The sequence below is a fragment of the Serinus canaria genome, chromosome 5 (assembly GCF_022539315.1).
Source record: "Serinus canaria isolate serCan28SL12 chromosome 5, serCan2020, whole genome shotgun sequence".
NCBI classification, from domain to species: domain Eukaryota; kingdom Metazoa; phylum Chordata; class Aves; order Passeriformes; family Fringillidae; genus Serinus; species Serinus canaria.
The window spans coordinates 61,100,706-61,122,390 of record NC_066319.1 but is presented as its reverse complement, the minus strand read 5'-3'; the positions used below and the strand labels follow the sequence as shown (position 1 = coordinate 61,122,390).

The following is a 21,685-nucleotide window of genomic DNA, read 5'->3' as shown; positions in this document are numbered from 1 at the left end:
CACACACCCCTGGCCCTGCCAGCCAAGGAACCAAACCCCATCCCTGGGGGGAACAATCCCCACACTGCATTCTGCTGGGGCACAAACACGGGCACTGCAAGGGAGATAAGAATTGTTCTTCCTTTCTCTGAGGCTCAGAGGATGTGGAACCCAGGAATGTTCTTGGGAGGAATTGTGCCTTGCTTTAATGTGGCAACATAAACCCGTGGGCTGGAGAGAGAAAAACAAGCAGGGTGGGAGTGCCTGGGCTAAAGCTGGGCTGGGACAATGAACTGCAAGGTGGGAATGGAGCAGAGCTGATCCCAGGGAGAGACCCCGTGCCCGGCCGGGCATTTTGGGGCCATTTTGGGTCATCTTGGGTGCAGCCCTGGCTGGGCTCTGGTGCTGCCCAAGGTGGGTCCATGGAGGAGATCCTTGGAATCAATCCCTGCTTTGTTCTGGGACTCCATCCAGCCTCTGCTCCAGGGCAGCCTGCACAAGGCATCACCAGAAATCATGGAATGGCCAGGCAGCCAGGGAATAACTCAGCCAGCCAAGAATTCACCCATCCATTGGGAAAAGGAGGGAAAACAAATGGAAATCATCAGGAAATAACTTCAACTGGGCATTCCCTGATCCAAGGGTTCCAGCTAGAGCCACCCCACATTCCCAGGATCCAAGGGCTGAGATCCAGCTGCAGCCATCCTTCCATTCCCAGGATCCAAAGGCTGAGATCCAACTGCAGCCACCTCATTCCCAAAATCCAATAGTTGAGATCCAACCCCTCATTCCCAGGATCCAGGGGTTGAGATCCAACTGCAGCCAGCCCCTCATTCCTGGGATCCAAAGGCTGAGATCCAGCCCCTCATTCCCAGGATCCAAAGGCTGAGATCCAGCCCCTCATTCCCAGGATCCAAGGGCTGAGATCCAGCCCCTCATTCCCAGGATCCAAGGCCTTGAGAGCTTTCCACTTCCATCCATACTTCTGCAGGGATTTGGCAGTGGGAATAATTGGGAAAGGGCTGGAAAAACCTGGGGAAACTTGGCCTGCCTGTCTCATGGAATCTGGGAGGGCTATGGATTCATTACTCCCTTCCCTCAACTGGGATTTCAAGAGTTTGTGCCAAATCAAACACTGAACTTAGGGATTTTCTCCTCAAAAACTATCCCTGGCGGCCCAGGTGGAAATAGAGAGGGATGAGTGGCATTTCAAATTCCAAGTGGGACAATTTCCATCAGCAGAAAAGCCGTGAGAAGAGGAGGGAAAAATGCCTTAAAAGCCCCCCAAATGCAAAGGAACAAAGGCAAAATCCTGGGAATAAACAGCAACACGGCACCTATTGATCCAGCTTTCCTCTCCAACCACGCTTTTCTTTTCCAAGCATAAAAAGCCCTTTTAGCCAAGATATTTTTCCCAATTGCCCAGGGAAGGAGGACCCTGCATTAGCCCGGAGTGGAGGAGCAAACAAAAATATTCCAAGGAGAGGGAGCAAAGCAAAAGCGCTGCTGGAAAAAAAGGGACTGCGGTGGGAATAAAAAGGGAGCAGCGGTGGAGACGATTTGTTTTCCTTGTTCCTGAGAAGTGGGAATAATGGGAAAAGCTCATGCTGGATGCAAATTATCCTCTTCCCACTCCCACTGCTGTTGGATATAATGGGATCTCTGGGGGGGACTGAGAGGAGCCGTAATGAGCCACTTGTCACAGGAGGGGCACTTGAACAACACCGGCACCTTTGGGGCAGTAATGAGGCGTCTGAAGAGCTGCATTATCCCAAATCCCTGTGAAAACAACACCGGGAATGGAGAGGCTGGAAATTCAACAGCACGACGCTGAGAGTTTCCCTTGTAAGCTTTGGGAAGCAGGGATGGGGTTTGGAGTGCAGGGAAAGCAGAGGTGGCTCCTGGAAGTGTGGGAGTTACGGGGAACCTGGAAATGTCCCTTGTCCCCAATCCCTTGGCTCTGGATCTTGGGAGGGGAGGGACCTGGAGCTCCTGGATATCATCCAGGGGAGGGATGTGAGGTTGTGGGTTTGTTGGTTTGCTCTGAGGCTTCCCAGAGCTTTGAATGGAAGCAGGAGTTGGGCTGTGTCACACAGGAAGTTCTGCTCCAGGTCGGGAGCCTGGAGATTGGCAAGTTGTGGATTTTGGGGTGGGAAGATCCTTTTTAGCTGGGATGACAGGAATGGGGGAGGTTTCTGGGACCTCAGCTCTTAATGGGCTTCCCACCTCAAAGCCCAGGTGGTCCAGAGTTTGTGGAGTTCCATCCTTGGGGATCCTGTGTCCAGCTCTGGGATCAGCAGGACAGGAGGGACCTGGAGCTCCTGGATCTGCTCCAGAGGAGGGATGTGAGGATGAGGAAGGGCTGGAGCATCTCCGTGCCCAGGAAAGGCTGAGGGAGCTGGGGCTGCTGAGCCTGGAGAGGAGCCCCAGCTGGGAGGGGCCTCAGCCCCAAGTGTCCCTGTCTGTCTGTCCCTGTGTCCCCCTGTCTGTCCCTGGGTGTCCCTGTCTGTCCCTGTGTGTCCCTGGCTGTCCCTGCGTGTCCCTGGGTGTCCCTGGGTGTCCCTGGGTGTCCGTGGGTGCAGGGCCTTGGGCACTTTCAGGGATCCAGGGGCAGCCCCAGCTGCTCTGGCAATTCCAGCCCAGCCCCTCCCCACCCTCTCAAACAGGAATTCCTTCCCAATATCCCATCTAAATCTCCCCTCTTCCAGCCTAAAGCCATTCCCTGGCTCCTGTTCCTCCATCCCTTGTCCCCAGTCCCTCTCCAGCTCTCCTGGAGCCCCTTCAGGCCCTGCCAGGGGCTCTGAGCTCTCCCCAGAGCCTTTTCTTCTCCAGCTGGACATTTTCAGTCATGAGCATTTGTTGTGCAGCATTCCATCCCACCAGGCAATGCATCCGAACATCCAAGCATATTCCACCAGCCCTGTACCTGTGTAAGGTCAGAAATGGGATGAAATCTCTGTGGCACTGAATTAGAGAAACCAAGCAGAGGGAAAAGTCACTTCAGCTGCTCCATCCCAAGCTCCATGGGGATCTAAAAGGTGGAGAATTGTCCTGAACAGAAGTGGATTGAGGCATTCCCCTTGTCCTGGCACTCCAGGCTTTTATCCAAAGTCCCTCTCTCTGTCCCTGGGTTTGAAGTTGTTCAAAGCAAGGAAACACCTTCCCCCTCCCAGCTCTGCAATCCCCCAAATTCCCATTTATTCACCAAATGGACTGAAGGGTCCTGATGCAGAACTTCCAAGATCATTTCTTATCATCCCTTGGGATGGAAATCCAGGAGCCAGAGTGGTTTCTATCCCAGTTCTCCAGATTTTAGCAGATCTTGGTGCTGGAGTTCGATGTCACTCCGATAAAAGGATCCCTCTCTCAGTGACCATTTCCCACCCTGCCTTCAATCCCAGAGCTGTTTTCCACGTTTCAGGAGGATTTCATTGTTGGCTCCGTGGCTTCCTCAACTTTTCAGCTTTCCCTGAAGTGTTCCCATCCCTTTCATCCAATAAATCTGGCTCAGGACCAGCTGTTTCTGACACCTGGATTTCTCAGCTGTCAATTTGTAGCCCATAAAATCTGCATCTAAAACATTCTGCCTCCTTGGATTCCACATTCCTTGTTTTTTAAGACTGGGGGATTTTTAGTTTTTACAATAAAAGGAAAGAGTTCAGCTGGTCCCTTTTGGGGAAAATGATCAGCCAGGGTTCCCATCCTGTGATCCATTGGGATCACTCAGCCATTTATCCCTGAGGAAAAGAATTCCTTAAAGGAATTGTTGCTGCACTGGGCACTGCAAATTCCAGCTGGGATGAGAGCAGAGCAGCACAGGGATCTCAGCAATGCCACGAGTGCCCCAATCCCTGTGTCCCTAAATGTCCCAGATCCCAGAGGTGGGATTGGTGCTGGCTCCCTTTCTGCAGGAACGAACAGTGGGAATTGTGTGGACATGGAGCACTCAAGGAATCCTTTCTTTTCCTGTTCCCTCCTTATTTTCCCATCAAGTTCTGCCAATTCCCTGGAGTTTTGGGAGCTGCAGCAGCTCTGTCCCGTGTTTGTGGCACTGCTGGTGACAGGAGCTGGCTGTGAGCTCCGAGCAGAGCAGCTCCCACTCTCTCACACTCAGGGAAAGGAAATAAAACCCGAGATTTATAAACGCTTCCCCTCGTGGCAACCTCAGCTCCAGCCCTTTCCATCTTTAACATGCTGGGAGAGCATAAATCCTGGATTTATGGAAAACGCTGCCCCTTCCTGTGCTCTGCTTTATTCCAGGATCTCTCTTGTATGGAAAGGTTGCGGGAAGAAAGAGAAGACGTTTTGTTCTTTATTTGCATTTGGGAAAGGCAACATCTGTCTCCTTCTGGATCTGCTCCTCATCCCAATCCTGCAGCTGGATCATCCCAGTCACCTCCTGCCTCCCCATAGCCATGGAAGCTGAAAATCAGGGAATTCTGTGGCTTGGAAGGGACTTTAAAGATGTTTTTTTCATTTGTGGCCTTCCCTTAATCCTCCAGAAATGAGTTCCAGGGCCTTCCCTGTCCCCCAGGAATGCCTGGAAAAATGGGATCAGAGCACAGGGAAGTGCAGCCAGGACAGGGTACAGCTCTGTGGGATCTTTGGAGCAGCACCAGGAACAGGAGCAGCCCCTGGAGGACTCCAGCCCTGGGCAGGAAACTGACTGCAATTTTAAGTTTTGTTTCTTTGCATTGTCAATAAAAAGGAAAAAAAAGTTATGGAGAGAAAAGAAATGTTCTAAAAGTTTTGTTCTGATTCTTGTTACTCTTTCTTTTCATTAATAAATTAATAAATATAATTAAATAACTTAATAAATAAATAATATTTAAGTTTTCTTTCATTTCCCATTTTAATTTATTTATTAAATAATAATTAAATAATTAATAAAAATAATTAAACTATCAACTTTTTCTTTGTACCCTTTTAAAGTTTTGAACCTTCTTTACCTTTCTCCCACTCCCACCTCACAGGAAGGAGTGATTCCTTTAGGGATCAGCCAGCCCTGATCCCACCACCCTCATTTGGCACAAATTGGCCAAAACCCCACAAAATTGGTGAAATCTCAAATTAACCAACCAGAAGCACTGCACCCCCCCAGCCCATGGGAATCACAGCATTCCTCAGCATTCCCACAGCTCTGCCTCCACACCTGGAGTGGTCCTTGCCCACCCAGGCTCCATCCATGGATCCAGCTCCAGCCAGGCCCCCCCCAAGGCTTCCCAAATTTCTCAGGGTTTCCCGGGAAACTGCGGCTCTCCTCCCTTGGCATTCACCTCCCTATCCCTGTCCCTTCCCAGCTGTGGGCTCCCAACTTCCTGACAAACCCAACAGGCTGCTCAGCCACTCCTGAGCCAGCCACAATTCCCTCACATCCCACAGAAAATCGTTTCAGAGGGAGAAACCAAACAAAATTGCAACCAGGAGTGGATTGAAAAGCAGATTTCCAAGGAATGCCCCATCCCCGTGGCTGCCCCTGGATCCCTGGCAGAGTCCAAGGCCAGGCTGGATGGGGCTTGGGGAACCCTGGGATAGTGGGAGGTGTCCCTGCCCATGGAAAGGGGTGGCACAAAATGGGATTTCAGGTCTCTTCCAACCCACACCTGTCTGGAATTCTGGTTCCCATCCAGCAATGACTTTTTGGGGTGAAATCCCTTTATTTTCCTTCCCCCACCCCGAGGGCAGACAAGCAGGAAGGATTCACAAATCTGGAGCAGAGGGAAAACCTCAGCCACCCTCTCCCTTCACCCTGGAATTCGATCCTCCAGCCTCGGGATGGAAGGAATTAACTCCATTTTCCTCTCCTCACTGCTGACAGGAAAAGCAGGATTGAGATCCAGCAATCCCACCTTGTCCCCTTCCCTAAAATTTGGCATTGCCTGCTCCTCTGATGAAGGAAATATCCCAAATTTCCAGACTCTGGAATAATTGCCAAGCAGGGCTTGGCTGGCTCAGAGTGCACTTCCTTTGCTGGGTGTTGGACCAGGAGATCCATGAAAAATTCCAGTTTCCCAGTGGGAATTGTTGTTTTTCCCACCTTCCCACCTGTGGTTTAAGGGACCCTGGTCAAGTTTTTAGGGCAGGACAGGATTTGCTGTCTTCATCCCAAAGCTTCTCCTCATCCCAATCCTCCAAAATCAGGTGGGAATTCAGCAGGAAACAAAACAACACCCATGCTCTGCGTGCCTTGGAAAAGACCTTTCCTGCTGGACATTTTTAGGAGAGGTTCTGTTGGAATCTCCAAGGTTTTTAATTAAAATTATAAACCCCTTTTCCCAGCAGAAGAATGGAAAAGGATTTTTGCTGCTGCTCCAGTTGGAATTTTAAAGCTCACACAAGTGGCAGCCACAGCTCCTCTGGGATTCCTGTTCCAGTGGGAATCTGGAAATGATTCCAGCTCCATGCTGAGGAGCACGGTGCTACCAGGGATGGTGGCAGGGGCACAGAACAAACACTGAGGCAGAGATTCCTGAACGAAGCACCTGGAGAGGTGCCTGATCTTGAAAAGGGAATCTCCCAGGGAATTGGGAAAAGTGAGAGGATCACATCCGAGCCTTCAGCCTCCATAAATGTGGGAAGGACGAAGGATGGTTTCCCAAAGAGAGGACAAAACTTTCCTAAATCCTCTAAATCTGAGTTCATGTTGACTTAAATCCATGGAGAGGGTTTGCCAAGGGATGGGGTGGAGATTCCATCCCTGGAATTGTCCAAGGCCAGCTTGGATGGGGCTTGGAGCAACCAGATTTTGTCAAAAATGTCCCTTCCCGTGGCCTTTTCCGACCCAAACCATTCCATAATTCCAAGACCTTTCATGGAACGGGTCCATCCTTGCCCCTTCCAGAAGGAACATGATGGGGGCAAACCCAATCCAGGGTTTGCTGTGCTCCATTTTGCCACTTAAAATATCCAAAAATCAGGGAAAACCTGGAAAACCAAAATATTTCCATGTGTTCTTCTCTTGGAAAAATCCAAAAGATGCTTTTCATTAGAGAAAAAACGAGTTTCCAAAGAGCTCTTTCCGGAGGTGGGTTCTGGGATCATCAGAAGGGATGATCCAGTGCCCATCTCCTCAAATCCCAGTTTTCTGGGAGAAGGGAAGGCAGGAGGTGTGAGGTACCTGAGTGTCCCATGGATTAGTGGTGGAAGCTTGGACTGGATCACCTCCGAGGTCTTTTCCCACCTGAATTATTCCTGGCACCACCAGAACTCTGCCATGGATGGGGATAATCCCTTCTGGAGGTGTTGGCAGGGAGGGAATGTTTGGATTGTCAGGGTTGTCAGCTCCCAATTCAGCATCACCAGCTCCCAAGAGCTTCCAGGAGCTCCCAGGAAAGGGAAAGCTCTGATCACGAGCTAGCAGTTAAACCCTCCCCAATTAGCCCTTGATTGGCTGGATGCTGCACTTGGCTGGAAGCGCTGACGGGGTGATGTAAGGCAGAGTAAATAATTAAAGATGAGCTCGTTAATTAACGCAATATCCCACGGCAAAGGAATTCCACAGGCCAGAACAACACGGAATTAATATTCCAAACTGTCTTCCCTCGCTGGTGGGATCAGGAGTTGGTTGATAAAAGGAATTAAGTCCATGGAATGACATTAGAGCTTTGTTTAGTCCTACCCAGGGCTGTGATGAATAATTGAAATTTTGAATTTTAATGTTAAATCTGCAGCCCAGCCCCATCCAGCATGGACAGAGATTCCTGGTGGAAATTCAGGAAGGAATCCCCATGGATGTGTTTCCAGCCCTGATCAAAGAATTTCATGGAGAGGGAACAAAATATTGTCAAAAAAACCTAAAAATCCCTCTTTGGACAAATCTCTGGGAAAGAATTCAGCCCCAGCAGAATAAATTCCAGCTCAAGGGGGTGAAACTTCCCAAACTGAGGAGAAATTTTAAACCAGGACTTGTCAGGTAAACTCAGTTCTAGGAAATCCTCATCCTGAATGGCTCTCCAGGGGTGCAGAGAATCATGGAATGGTTCGGGTTGGAAAAGACCTTTAGGACCATCAAGTGTGGCTGTCAGTCCTCTCCCCTACATGGCCTCAAGAGCCACATCCATGGGTTTTGGGCAATTCCAGGGATTGTGACTCCAGTGCTGCCCCTGGCAGTGTTTGACAGCCCTTTCCAGGAGGAATTCCCCCCTGAGATCCAACTTTAACCTTCCCTGGGGCAGCCTGGGGACATTCCCTCTTGTGCTGACACTTGGTAAGGATGCAGAAAAATAACAATGAGGAAGATGAAGTGGGAAGAGAAGAAGGAAGAGGAGGAGGAGAGGCAGGAGGAGGAGGAAGAGGAAAAAGAGGAAGATGAGGAAGAAGATAGAAAACGGGAGAAGGAGAGGAGGCGAAAGGAGAAGGAGAAGGAGAAGGAGAAGGAGAAGGAGCAGGAGAAGGAGAAGGAGAAGGAGACGGAGAAGGAGAAGGAGAAGGAGAAGGAGAAGAAGAGGAGGACGGAGAAGGAGAAAAGGAGCAGAAGAAGAACAAGAAAAAAGAGAAGAAGGAGAAAAGAAACAGAAGAAGACGCAGAAGATGGAGAAGAAGAACAAAGAAAGAAGAAGAAGAAGAAGAAGAAGAAGACGAAGAAGAAGAAGAAGACGAAGAAAGAAGAAGACGAAGAAGAAGAAGAAGAAGGAGGAGGAGGAGGAGGAAGAGGAAAAAGACAAAAGAGAAGAAGAGAAGGAAGAGAAGAAAGAGAAACAGAAGACTAAACAGAAGCAGAAGAAGGAGGAGAAGAAGAAAAAGAAAAAGAGAAGAAGAAGAAGAAGGAGGAGAAAGACAAGAAGGAGAAGAAGGAGAAGAAGATAAAAGAAGAAGAAGAAGAAGAAGAAGAAGAAGAAGAAGAAGAAGAGAAGAAAGAGAAACAGAAGAAGAAGCAGAAGAAGGAGAAGAAAAAGAAGAAAAATAAGAAGAAGAAGAAGGAGAAGAAGGAGAAGAAAAAAGAGAAGAAAAAAGAGAAGAAAGAGAAACAGAAGACTAAACAGAAGAAGCAGAGGAAGGAGAAGAAGAAGAAAGAGAAAAAAGAGAAGAAGAAGAAGAAGAAGGAGGAGAAAGACAAAAAGGAGAAGAAGAAAAAAGAAGAAGAATTCTTCATCCCTCCTTTGCAAGCTGGGAACCTCCAAACACAGAGACCAGCCCCCCCTGCCTGGGGAAGCCCACACCACGGTGACAAAGCTGCCCCTGGGGTGTCCCCAGGCCAGGCCAGGTGTGTCCTGGAGGAACCTCTGCCACCTCAGCAGCCTCTCCAGGGAGGGAGAAGCTCCCTGTGCTCATCCCCCTCCTTCTCCAGCACCAAACCCTCCCTCGGGGAGGCTCCTCAGCCTCTGCCACTCACGGATCTGGTTTGATTTATTTGCTCCCAGCCCTGGCAGGGTTTTCCGAAGCCACAGCCTGGAATGGACTTCTTGCTGCTCTCTGGATATGATCTGGCCCTGAATAAAATCTCGAGGTGGTGAAGCGGTGAGGAGCATGAACTCGGCTCTGCTTCCCCACAAACACAATTTGCCTTGTCACTTCTTATTTATTTTGAAGAGACTGGCAGGTTACATCTGCCTCGTGTTGGCCCAGATGCTATAAATTAACCCCTTTTCCGGGTGTGATTTATTTGGCTTTCATCTCCTCCAATCTGGCTCAAAATATACAGGGAAAAAAAAAAAAAAAGAAAGGAGATTCTGCAGGCTCGGGGGTCAGAATAAATCTTTAAAGCCAAGCTGCCTGAACTGAAAATCTTTCTCTGAGCATACCAATGGTTTTCTGCAGCCCCAGTCCAGCACATTTCTATTTTCCTGCATGAAAAACCAGAAATAAACCAGCTAAAAATGGGTTACAGCAAGCCATATTCCCCCCCAAACAAAAGCTCCACACAACTGCCACATTCCTGCCTTGCAGTTATTTATTGGGCTTTTTTTCCCAATCGTGCCTGAGCAGTGCCCAATTTCTTGTCTCTATTCACATTCCCAGTGAAATCCAAGCCTCCTTTTTAACCATTTCATCATTTTTTTCAGCGTTTTCAGTTCCCCAGGGCATTGACTCCATCTGTGCTGCTGAGATTCGGGAGCACAACAGAGCCACTGCTCTGAGAGCGGAGGAAAAGAATTTATTAGCTAAATAAAGTCATTTTTAACTTTAAAAGGCTAAGAAAAGTCAAAGAGTTACTTCCAGCATCCTTAATCCACCATGAATTAGCAGGATGGGATGGACCCCAGATGAGCACAGGGAGGGGTGGGAAATGGGAAGCATCATAAAATCATTTTAGGACTCATTTTCAGTTTTGTGGTTTGCTAAAACCACCCCAACTGCCCCAATCCTAGCAAAATAATTGCCTTGGAATAAATTTCCACAGTCTGGGATCCAAATCCTGATGAATAGTTTGAACCAAATTTACTCGTTTGAGGCCAAACCATTTTTCTGGTTTCCTTCAGAGCCGCGTTTGGGATAGAAATCCCAAGATTTGGAGAAGTTGGTGGCTGTGAAAACCCCTCCAAGCAGGCTCTGAACGGTGTCAGCCAAAGTTTGGATCCCATTTGGAAGGAGCAGAACCTTCCAGAACTGTGGGGTTCGCTGTGTTCCCACCACGTTTGTGCTGTGAGAAATTCCTGCCAAGGGGATGCCATTCCCATCACGTCCATTTATCTCCCTGCTGCTCCCAACCCGGAGATTCCTGCTGCCCTGATCTTTTCAGATTTTCCAAGCCTGATGTTTACACTCACAGAGTCACAGAACGATGAGGTTGGCAGAGACCTCTGGGATCATCCAGCCCAACCTGTGCCCCAACACCTCACCCAGCCCACAGCACCCAGTGCCATGGCCAGGCTTCTTTAAACACATCCAGAGATGGGGATTCCACCTCCTCCCTGGGAAGAGCATTCCAGAACTTTGTTATTCTTTGGGTGAAACATTTCTCCCTGATACCCAACCTGTCCCTTCACTGCAGTAGTGGAGGCTGTGTCCTCTTGTAGCAAATTTCTCACACACTTTCTGTAAATAACTTATTGATTTGCATTCTTTAGAGAAGAAGAAAAATTTGATGGGCTGTCGGTTTGTCCAGTGTCACTAAAGAGGTGGCACTGTCACCCTCCAAGCCACTGTCACTTTTAGAACTCGATAAATGTTGGAGTCAGAAAATAAACTTCCCTTTTTTACCTCGAAAACAGCGGCGTGCGCACCTTGTGTTATTTTGTGTCCTGTAGTGACAGGTAGTGACAGATTCCAAACACAAAATTTCTTTAAGTGACAGATTCCAGATTCCCATAGTGACAGACTCCGAACTCAGAATTCCTACAGTGACAGATTCTAGATTCCTACAGTGACAGATTCCAGGTTCCTACAGTGACAGATTCCAAATGCAAAATTTCGGAATCTTCCTGTTGTTGCTTGAGCTCTACCAAGCCGCACCCCACAAAACCCAAACACTCCATGAACACAGTTTTGAGAAAAACCTTCAGATTCTAATCCCAAAATTCCTATAGTGACAGATTCCAGGTTCCTACAGTGACAGATTCCACACTCAGAATTTTGGAATCTTCCTTTCGTTGCTTGAGCTCTACCAAGCTTCACCCCACAAAACTCAAACACTCCATGAACACTTCATGAACGCAGTTTTGAGAAAAACCTTCAAATTCCATACTTGAAATTCCTATAGTGACAGATTCCAGATTCCTATAGTGACAGACTCCAAATTCAAAATTCCTACAGTGACAGATTCCAAATGCAAAATTTCGGAATCTTCCTTTTGTTGCTTGAGCTCTACCAAGCCTCACCCCACAAAACCCAAACACTCCATGAACACAGTTTTGAGAAAAACCTTCAGATTCCAGAGTCAAAATTCCTATAGTGACAGATTCCAGACTCAAAATTTCTTTAAGTGACAGATTCCAGATTCCTGTAGTAACATATTCCAAACTCAAAATTCCTATAGTGACAGATTCCAAACGCAAAATTTTGGAATCTTCCTTTTGTTGCTTGAGCTCAATCAAACCTCACCCCACAAAACCCAAACACTCCATGAACACTTCATGAACGCAGTTTTGAGAAAAACCTTCAGATTCCAATCTCAAAATTCCTGTAGTGACAGATTCCAAACGCAAAATTCCTATAGTGACAGATTCCAAACTCAAAATTCCTATAGTGACAGATTCCAAACGCAAAATTTTGGAATCTTCCTTTTGTTGCTTGAGCTCAATCAAACCTCACCCCACAAAACCCAAACACTCCACCAACACAACTTTGAAGGAAAACTCCCACCCCCTGGGAAAACCCAAACAAACTGCCTAAAACACCTTCAAAAACCATTAAAAACCCAAATGAAGGAGCGGGTTCATTCCCACTCCAGGCCTCCCACCTGTGACGAGGAAGCTGCAGCGGCCGGCGCCCGCCTCGTTGATGATGTTGCAGTTGTAGAGGCCGTAGGAGTCGCGGGAGAGGCTGCTGACGGTGAACTCGGTGGAGTCCTGCAGGTCGAAGTGCCCCGAGCGCAGCAGGCGCCCGCCCAGGCGCCACTCGTAGCTCAGCACCCGCGTGGGGTAGGCGCGCAGCACGCGGCAGCTCATGGTGACCGCGCGGCCCTGGCCCTGCCGCAGCTCCAGGAACGCCGGCTCCACCGCCGGGGGGTCTGCGGAGACACAGCCGGGGTTAGAGGGGGGTTAGAGCGGGGAGCCAGGCCCAGGGGCAGGATTGATCCAGCTTCTTGTTTAGGACCTCTCCTAGAGACAGGACTAACCCAGGTTAGCAACCACCCCAGGTATATAAACTAACCAGGTTCTTGTTTAGGACCTCTCCCAGAGACAGGATTGATCCAGGTTCTTGTTTAGGATCTGTCCAAGAGACAGGATTAACCAAGGTTCGTGTGTGGGGCCTCTCCTAGAGACAGGACTAACCCAGGTTAGCAACCATCCCAGGTATATAAACTAACCCAGGTTCTTGTTTAGGACCTCTCCCAGAGACAGGACTAACCCAGGTTAGCAACCATCCCAGGTATATAAACTAACCCAGGTTCTTGTTTAGGACCTCTCCCAGAGACAGGATTAACCAAGGTTCGTGTGTGGGGCCTGTCCTAGAGACAGGATTAACCAAGGTTCTTGTTTAGGACCTGTCCTAGAGACAGGACTAACCAACGTTCGTGTGTGGGGCCTCTCCTAGAGACAGGACTAACCCAGATTCTTGTTTAGGACCTCTCCTAGAGACAGGACTAACCCAGGTTAGCAACCATCCTAGGTATATAAACTAACCCAGCTTCTTGTTTAGGACCTCTCCCAGAAGCAGGATTAATCCAGGTTCTTGTTTAGGACCTGTCCAAGAGACAGGATTGATCCAGGTTCTTGTGTGGGACCTCCCCTAGAGACAGGATTAACCAAGGTTCTTGTTTAGGACCTGTCCTAAGAACAAGACTAACCCAGGTTCTTGTTTAGGACCTGTCCTAAGAACAAGACTAAGCCAGGTTCTTGTTTAGGACCTGTCCTAAGACAAGACTAACCCAGGTTCTTGTTTAGGACCTCTCCTAGAGACAGGATTGATCCAGGTTCTTGTTCAGGATCTCTCCTAGGTCTGCGGAGACACAGCCAGGGCAGCAGGGTGTTAGAGGGGGAAAGTCAGGCCTAGGGACAGGATTAACTGACGTTTCTCTTTAGGACCTGTCCTAGAGACAGAATTGATCCAGGTTCTTGTTTAGGAACTCTCCTAGGGACAGGATTGATCCAGTTCTTGTTTAGAACCTCTCCTAGAGACAAGACTGATCCAGGTTCTTGTTTAGGACCTCTCCTAGGTCTGCAGAGACACAGCCGGGGCAGAAGGGTGTTAGAGGGGGAAAGCCAGGCCTAGAGACAGGATTGATCCGGGTTCTAGTGTGGAACCTGCCCTAGAGACAGGATTAACCGAGGTTCGTGTGTGGGACCTGTCCTAGAGAGGATTGATCCAGGTTCTTGTTTAGGACCTTTCCTAGAGATGGGATTGATCCAGGTTCTTGTTTAGGACCTTTCCTAGAGATGGGATTGATTCAGGTTCTTGTTTAGGACCTTTCTTAGAGATAGGATTGATCCAGGTTCTTGTTTAGGACCTCTCCTAGAGACAGGACTAACTCAGGTTAGGAACCATCCTAGGCATCCAAACTAACCCAGGTTCTGGTTTAGGACCCGTCATAGGAGTCAAGACTAACCCAGGTTCTTGTTTGAGACCTGTCCTGAGACAAGACTAACCCAGGTTCTTATTTGAGACCTGTCCTAAGAGACAAGACTAACCCAGGTTCTTCTTTAGGACCTGTCCTAGGAATAAAGAGCAATCCAGGTTCTTGTTGGAGACCCATCATAGGAGACAGAACTAACCCAGGTTGTTCTTTAGGACCAGTCCTAAAGACAGGACCAACCCAGGTTCTTCTTTAGGACCCATCCTAGGATTCAAGACTAACCCGGGCTCTAATTTAGGACCAGTCCTAGGAGACAGGACTAACCCGGTCCACTCCTGTTGCAGAAGGCTGGCTGGGTTCTTCTTTGCACATCCTAAAACTGAACACGTTAAACCCAGGTTCTGGTTTAGGACCCATCCCAGGAGAGTGGATCAACCCAGGCTGGTGTTTAGGGCCTGGCTTAGGAGACAAGACTGTCCCAAGGTCTTGTTAGGAGATCCCTTGGAACGACACTGAATAAAACCAGTCAGCTTGTCTTAACTGGGACAGCGCTTGGAACAACCCATGGAAGGTGTCCCAGCCCAAAGCAGGGGTGGAGGAGGTGGCCTGCGAGGTCTCTTCCATCCCAAACCAGCCTGGAATTCTGGGACTTTCTCTGGATAAAGAGGTGGCAACACCCTGGGCACAGAGCTGGGCTGGTGACTCAGAATAATAAATGTGGAATAATAAAAAAAAATAAATCAGGGGAATAATAAATCTGTGCTCAACGGGGACCTGAGGTGTGGGGGCATTCCTGAGGCTGCCAGAGCTCTGGGAATGTTTGGACACCAGGGATGCACAGGCTGGGATTTTTGGGGTGTCTCTGCAGGGCTGGGAGCCGGGCTGGAATCTCATGGCCTGATATTCCATGATTCCATGAACTCCCCACCCCAGGAGCTGCTGTCTGGCTTCACCAAAAATTGCCACCTCTGGATCTCTTTTCTCATTCCTGTGGAGGTTTTGCTGTCCCAGCTCCCCACACCCAGCACAGCCAGTTCTGCCCTAACTCAAATAAAACTGATTTTAAATAATTCACATTCACAGCTTCAAAATTCCCCCAGAATTCTGATTCCAGCAAAACACCGAATAAATAAAACATAACCAACACCCAGAGTGTGCACGGAGCCAACTTCCTGCTGCCACTTCCTTTGGAAAACTTCACCATGGCTGGAAAATAGGGAGAACCTGGCTGAGCAATGGTTTGTGCTCAGCTCATGTCAGCACAGCTCCTCAGAGCCAGGAAAATGTGTTCCCAAAGGGATGAAAACCTGGGAATTCTGGCTCTCTAAAGAACTCAGCTCATTTTTTAACCCCTGAGAGGGAAGAATTCCTGAAATCCTCCCGTTCCAGGGTGGAACAGGGAGGTTTTGTATCCTTAGAAGGTGTTTTATGTAAAACATTTAAATGTTCCTGCTTCCCCAAGTTTCCCAAGGCAGCAGCTTTGCAGGGAAATGTTAAATTCCTGAGGAATTATCCTTGGGAAAGAAAATATTCCAGCTCTCCACTGTTTTCTCAGGGAGATCTGTGCAGCTGCCTCTCCCAAATCTCCCGTTTTCCTCTCCCCACCCTGTCTTAAATTATTTCTACTTCCCAAAAAATCCGTAGATCCTTGTGTATAATGGATATCAAAAGAATTATTAATAAAATTTACTAATATTTACTATTTTCCAGGCATTTTCCCAAAAGTTGTCCAAGGGGAAAGTTCTCCATGGAAAAGCTGGAAAATATTGGAAAAGGGCAGTGGAGTCCCCATCCTGGCAGGGATTTACGGCCCTGTGGAGGTGGCACTTGGGGACATGATCAGTGGTGGCCTTGGAAGTTCTGGGAATGGTTGGATTTGATCTCAGAGGGCTTTCCCAGTCTAAAGCATTCCAGGATTTCACGAACTCTCCATATTTTTATGGATCATGGTCACAACAAGGCACCGGCTGCTGTTCCTGGTATAATTTGATCTTTATAACAGAGCCAATTTTATCTGAAATAAATATTTGAGTTTTAATTGGAAATTCTCTATTTTTTTTTTCCCAATTCCATATCCATCACCTCTCCAGCCCTTCCAGCCACACCAAAATACACCTTAAAATCCTGGGAAAATTCTCCCTAAATTTGGAGCCAGGCACAGAAGAACATTTAAAATAAGAACAGAAAAGATGCTCAAGCATCCTTTGCTGGAGATCTTCCTGATCCTAAATCCCTGAGGATGAGCACTGGAATTTTGGGACAGGAATATTCCTGAATCTCTGTGTTTGAGGTGTTAAAAATCCTTTCATGGATGATTTTCCTGTCATTTTCTGCCCTTGCTCATAAATCCTTGGAATGTTTGAACATCCAAAACTCATCTCTGGTTTGGAATAACATTCCCTCCTTTGTTTTCCTTGCTGCTTCCAGGGAATGCTCCAAACCCAGGGAATGATTTCCCCTCCCCTGGCTCCTCACTTTAACGATTTTAACGGGAATTTGTATTCAGGCCCTTCTCTCTTCTCCCCCTGCTTTATTTACTTACCAAGCTACTTTAGCCTTATAAACAGCTTTTAAATGAAACTTTCCCCTGCCTTTAAGGTCAAAAAAGTCTTTAAACCCCACAATTCCCATTTATCCAGGGGCTGATGATCCCCAGTGACAGGAAGAGAAAATTAACTCGGGCTGCTCATTCCCCAATCCCACTTTTGCAGGTAATAACTTTAATGGGAAAGGGAAGGGCTGATAAAAGCCCCAACCAGAGTTAACAGCTCATTTTCCATCATTTTTTTCCCATTGTTTTTATAGGATTGTGACTTCCCAGATGCAGGAGAAAAACTGGAGTTGTTTGTAACTTCTCTGCGTTGAACTCATTTTCATCAGCTCTTCCCCAAGGCTTTGGCAATTTGATTTAATTTACTTTTCCCCTCCTTATTCCTTTCATAATTCCACTATTAGTTTTGGAAAAATCTCCAGCAAAGCTGCCAAGGGAGCACGGTTCATTCTCTCCCACAATTATCTTTGGGAAGCAAACGGGGGCTGGAGTTAAATCAGGCTCCCTATTAATGTTTAATGAAGTTTTTTAGCCGGAGTACGTTCATGTTTTAAGGATTAGGAAACAGAAAAAGGAAAGTTCTGGAGCTATCCTGAGAAAGGAGCTTGCTTGGTTTGAAGCACACAGCTGCTCCTCACAGTGAGGGTCAAATCCTGGTTTTTGTGGTGGGATTTGTTAAGGAGAGAATTCCAGGAATTTATTTCCACCCTGATGCCCCGAGCAGAGGCTTCACCTGCTGGTTTGGCCTCTCCCATTTGCATTTTAAGCTAAACAAATACCGAGTTTTCCTCTCCCAGCTCCAGCAAGGGGAATAATAAATAAATAACAATAAAAGTGCTGCCCCTGCTCACTTTCCATTGGGTTTGTGGCCACTGCTGGATCCACACCACGGAATGTTACCCAGCACTTCCAAACCCATCTGTTCCCAGACTCTCCACTGCAGCCATATTTCCAGGATTTTTAACTCCTGAGGTGGGTCTGGAGGTGCCTGAATGGAGACAAGGAGAAGCCCAGACAAGATGGGATTTAGGAGCTTTGGGAAGCTTCAGGGATTGGGATCCCTGTGAAATGACAGCAACACTTTTCCATCCAAAGCTTGGAACAGGGGTATCACACCTTGGATTATGGATTTATTCCAGGGAAAGGAAACCACCATGGCCAGAAATAGAGAAAAGCCATTTGCACATTTGGGAGTAAATCAAAATCAGTGTGCAATCCATCCTGGAATTGTGCAATCCAACCCCTGCCCTGCACAGATATATCCATGGTACAGTGAGGAAAATCCCTGGTTTATGGAATCCTGGAATGGTCTGGGATGGAAAGGACCTTAAAGCTCATCCCATCCCATGGCAGGGACACCTCCCACTCTCCCAGGGTGTCCCAGTGTCCAGCCTGGCCTTGGGCACTGCCAGAGATCCAGGGGCAGCCCCAGCTGCTCTGGCAATTCCAGCCCAGCCAGGAATTCCCAGTTCCCAATCTCCCATCCATCCCTGCCCTCTGGCACTGGGAGCCATTCCCTGGCTCCTGTCCCTCTGTCCTTGTCAGAACTCCAAAGATTCTCATCATGGACTCCTAATTTTTTCATCTGATCCTTGGCAAGGTCCTAATTTTAAGTAAGAGAGATTTTGATGGAAACTTTCAGTGTAAAATTATTATTAATTTAATTTTCTTTTGCATCCTGTGTCCTTGCCTGCTTTGCAGAAGGATTTACACTGGAAATTCCCAGTGCCCACTCTCAGGAATTTGCTAACTTGGATTTTGTGCTTTGAGTTGTCTCCCCTGTCTGCAGAATTTGCTGGGATTTTCCAGGCTGGTGCCTCTGTCCTGGTTTGGCTCCTTGACAGGGCATTAAATCCTCTGGAAATCCAGATCCAGCCCCACCCAGCAACTCCCAGCTTCCTGAGCTTCAATATTTGTGCTGGAGCACGTGCAACGTTTGCAAGTGATAAATATTCAGCCGAGTAAAAACAAACAGATAAAATAAAACCTCTGGGGCAAAGCTGCACCATTCGTGTCCCTCCATATCTGCAAATCTTGATTTGTCCAGCTGGGGCCAGAAGGGGATGGGTGAATAATGAGGAGCTTCCTTAAAAAACCATGAAATGGGAATAATCCATGGGTTTTTAAAGGTGTCTGCTCTTCTGAGCGTCCTTTATGGGCTCTGCTGCTGCTGTTCCTTGGATTTTATGGAATTGAAATCGTCCTGGCTGGAATATAAATCAAAGAACAGCAGGGAACAACATTTCAATGCTGCAGAGCTCACGAGGGAGCCCTGGCTGAGCTCTGGGTTCAGGGTCCCTCTCTAGGGGCAGGTCCTGGATCCCAAATTTGTCTCTTCCACATCCAGGATTAAGGAATGTCTCTGGAGGAGCAGGGACCCGCTGGTGACCTGGGAATAAAACCCTCTCCAATCATTCTAAAGCATTTTCCAGCTAAAAAATCATGGAGCAAACTTAGGAATGCTGGGGGTGCTCACCTGGAGAAGGGAGGAATCCAGGGAATCCTCCCAGGGCCTGAAGGGGCTCCAGGAGAGCTGGAGAGGGGCTGGGGACAAGGACAGAGGGACAGGAGCCAGGGAATGGCTCCCAGTGCCAGAGGGCAGGGATGGATGGGAGATTGGGAACTGGGAATTCCTGGCTGGGCTGGAATTGCCAGAGCAGCTGGGGCTGCCCCTGGATCCCTGGCAGTGCCCAAGGCCAGGCTGGACACTGGGACACCCTGGGACACTGGGAGGTGTCCCTGCCTCCCACTCATCCTGTCCCTGGTTTCCTGGGATAGGAGCCTGATCCCAGCTGGCTGCACCCTCCTGGAGATGCCACCAGTGCCACCCACCTCCAGCAGAGCTCAGCCAGCCCAGGTGACCTTCACCCCCAGAGCTGGGGCCACCACGTCCCAACCACGCCCACACCCCCAAAAAGTGATGGAAAAGGAGGTTCCAGCCTCCAGTGTCAAATAAACCAGGGATGAACATGGAAAACCAGGCAGGGAGAGGAGCAGAGGAACTGGAAACCCCTGGGGGAGATCTCAGCATGATGGCTTGAAATAAAAAACGTTTTTAACTCGGGCAGGGGAGGCAAAGAGATGTTGTGAGGAGAGCAGAAAACACAGGAATGTGCACATAAAACAAATGTACGGATTTCAAACAGCACCAAAATCCCATTTTTACTGCTCTCCTGGACAGTGCTTGCAACAAATTTTATTTGCCTTGAAACAGAGATCAGTTCTCACCTCTGGATTTTATTTCTCCTGCGGACAAGGTCACTTCGGACCCAAATGGGGTTTGCTTTTGGTGATCAGAGCAGAGAATTACCAACAAACCCCCCAGATTTCTTTCTTTCTCTGTCCTGGTGAGATTTGGGGCCTGCTTTGTGTGCAGAAGTCGTGGCTTTAGGTTAAATTATGCATTTACCTTTGGGCAGGGTGAGGCTTTCATCTCCTTCAGAACCTGGGACTGGGAGCAAACCTCAGAAACTGGAATTCATTGAACTGCCCCTATTTTTAAGCAGCCAAGGTCAGGGCTTGAAAGTTTGGGGTCAGGGACAGAAACCCTGGGGATGGCTCAGCCTGGGATCCGTGGGAAATGAGAGGGACTCAGCTCAGAGCCAGAGGGCAAATTGTCCTCAGGTTCCAAAATTAAAAAAAAAAGCTTGGGGAAAGTTTAAAGAAAATAAGGAAAAAAAGAAAAGTTAGGGCCAGAAGAGAACAGCTCAGAGCAGCAGGACAGGGGCAAAAGGGGAATTTATTGGAGCAAATTCTCAGCCCTGAGTTCCTCCCTGATCATTCCTGGTGTCTCCTGAGAAGGACAAGCAGGACAAGGAGCCCCCAGGTGAGGCAGAATGACCAGGCTGGGAATACAAACCCTGCTTCCTTCCCTTCCTCACTGCCAGCATTTGAAATCAAGGGATTCTAAAGGAAGGAACGTTGAAATTGAGCATTGGTGAGGGCACAAAATGAGACTGAAACAGTGGTGGGATAAAACCTTTCCTCTGGAGCCAGGCTGGGAGAGCTGGGAATGTTCCCCTGGAGAGGAGAAGGCTCCAGGCAGAGCTCAGAGCCCCTGGCAGGGCCTGAAGGGGCTCCAGGAGAGCTGGAGAGGGACTGGGGACAAGGGATGGAGGGACAGGAGCCAGGGAATGGCTCCCAGTGCCAGAGGGCAGGGATGGATGGGAGATTGGGAACTGGGAATTCCTGGCTGGGCTGGAATTGCCAGAGCAGCTGGGGCTGCCCCTGGATCCCTGGCAGTGCCCAAGGCCAGGTTGGACACTGGGACACCCTGGGACACTGGGAGGTGTCCCTGCCATGGCAGGGCTGGCACTGGGTGGGGTTTAAAGTCCTTTCAACCAACCCCAAACTGTCCCAAAGTTCATTCCTGTGCCTGGCCACAGGGAAAGAAGGAATTACAACTCCTGAAATCAAACCACCCCATGATATTCCCCATTTCAGATGTCCAGCCTTAAAGCAGAGCCTGGCTCTGAAATGAAACTGCCCTGAGTGCATCTGATGTCAAAAACCTCAGAGAAATTCAGGGTCTGAGTTCATTTGGATTTTCCTGGTCCTGACTGCTGGGAGTGGTTGAATTCCATTTGGAAGATTCCAAGGAATCAGGCCTTGCTCATCATCTTTGAGCCTGGATTTGCATTTAGGTTTTACTCACACTAAATAAAATCCCTCACAACTAAACAAACAAATGCCTAAATAAGGGGCATCCCCTCTGCCTATGGGGCTGCTCTCAGGGCAGAGGGATTTGTCTTCTGTGTCCAACAATTTCATGCTGAACGGAATAAACTCCAACATTTCCTTGTTTTCCTCCTCCCACAGGAGTCTCTAAAATTCTGTATTATTGCTTCAAAGTCTGCTTTTCCCCCCAATGTTTTACAAGGAATTGCCTTTTTGTTTCCAGTAAGAGCAGATATTGCTCCTCTCCTTCTTCCAGCTGTTTCCTCTCCTGCTGGAGTTCATCTTCCCCCTCAACCAATTTTATCAAGCCCTGTTTTATCTCCAAAATTGAATTTCCAAGGTTATTGAAAGAATATCTTTTTCTC

The 21,685-nt window shown here is 48.3% G+C and overlaps 1 protein-coding gene across 1 annotated transcript in view; it reads right to left on the bottom strand.

Annotated features, from left to right (window-relative positions):
- Nucleotides 1-21,685, bottom strand: part of MDGA2 (MAM domain containing glycosylphosphatidylinositol anchor 2) — a 209,427-nt gene that overhangs the window by 38,021 nt on the left and 149,721 nt on the right. Inside the window, exon 9 of the mRNA XM_050975522.1 lies at nt 12,317-12,586. Coding sequence (XP_050831479.1) covers nt 12,317-12,586 — 270 coding nt within the window. The remainder of the gene's footprint in view (nt 1-12,316; nt 12,587-21,685) is intronic.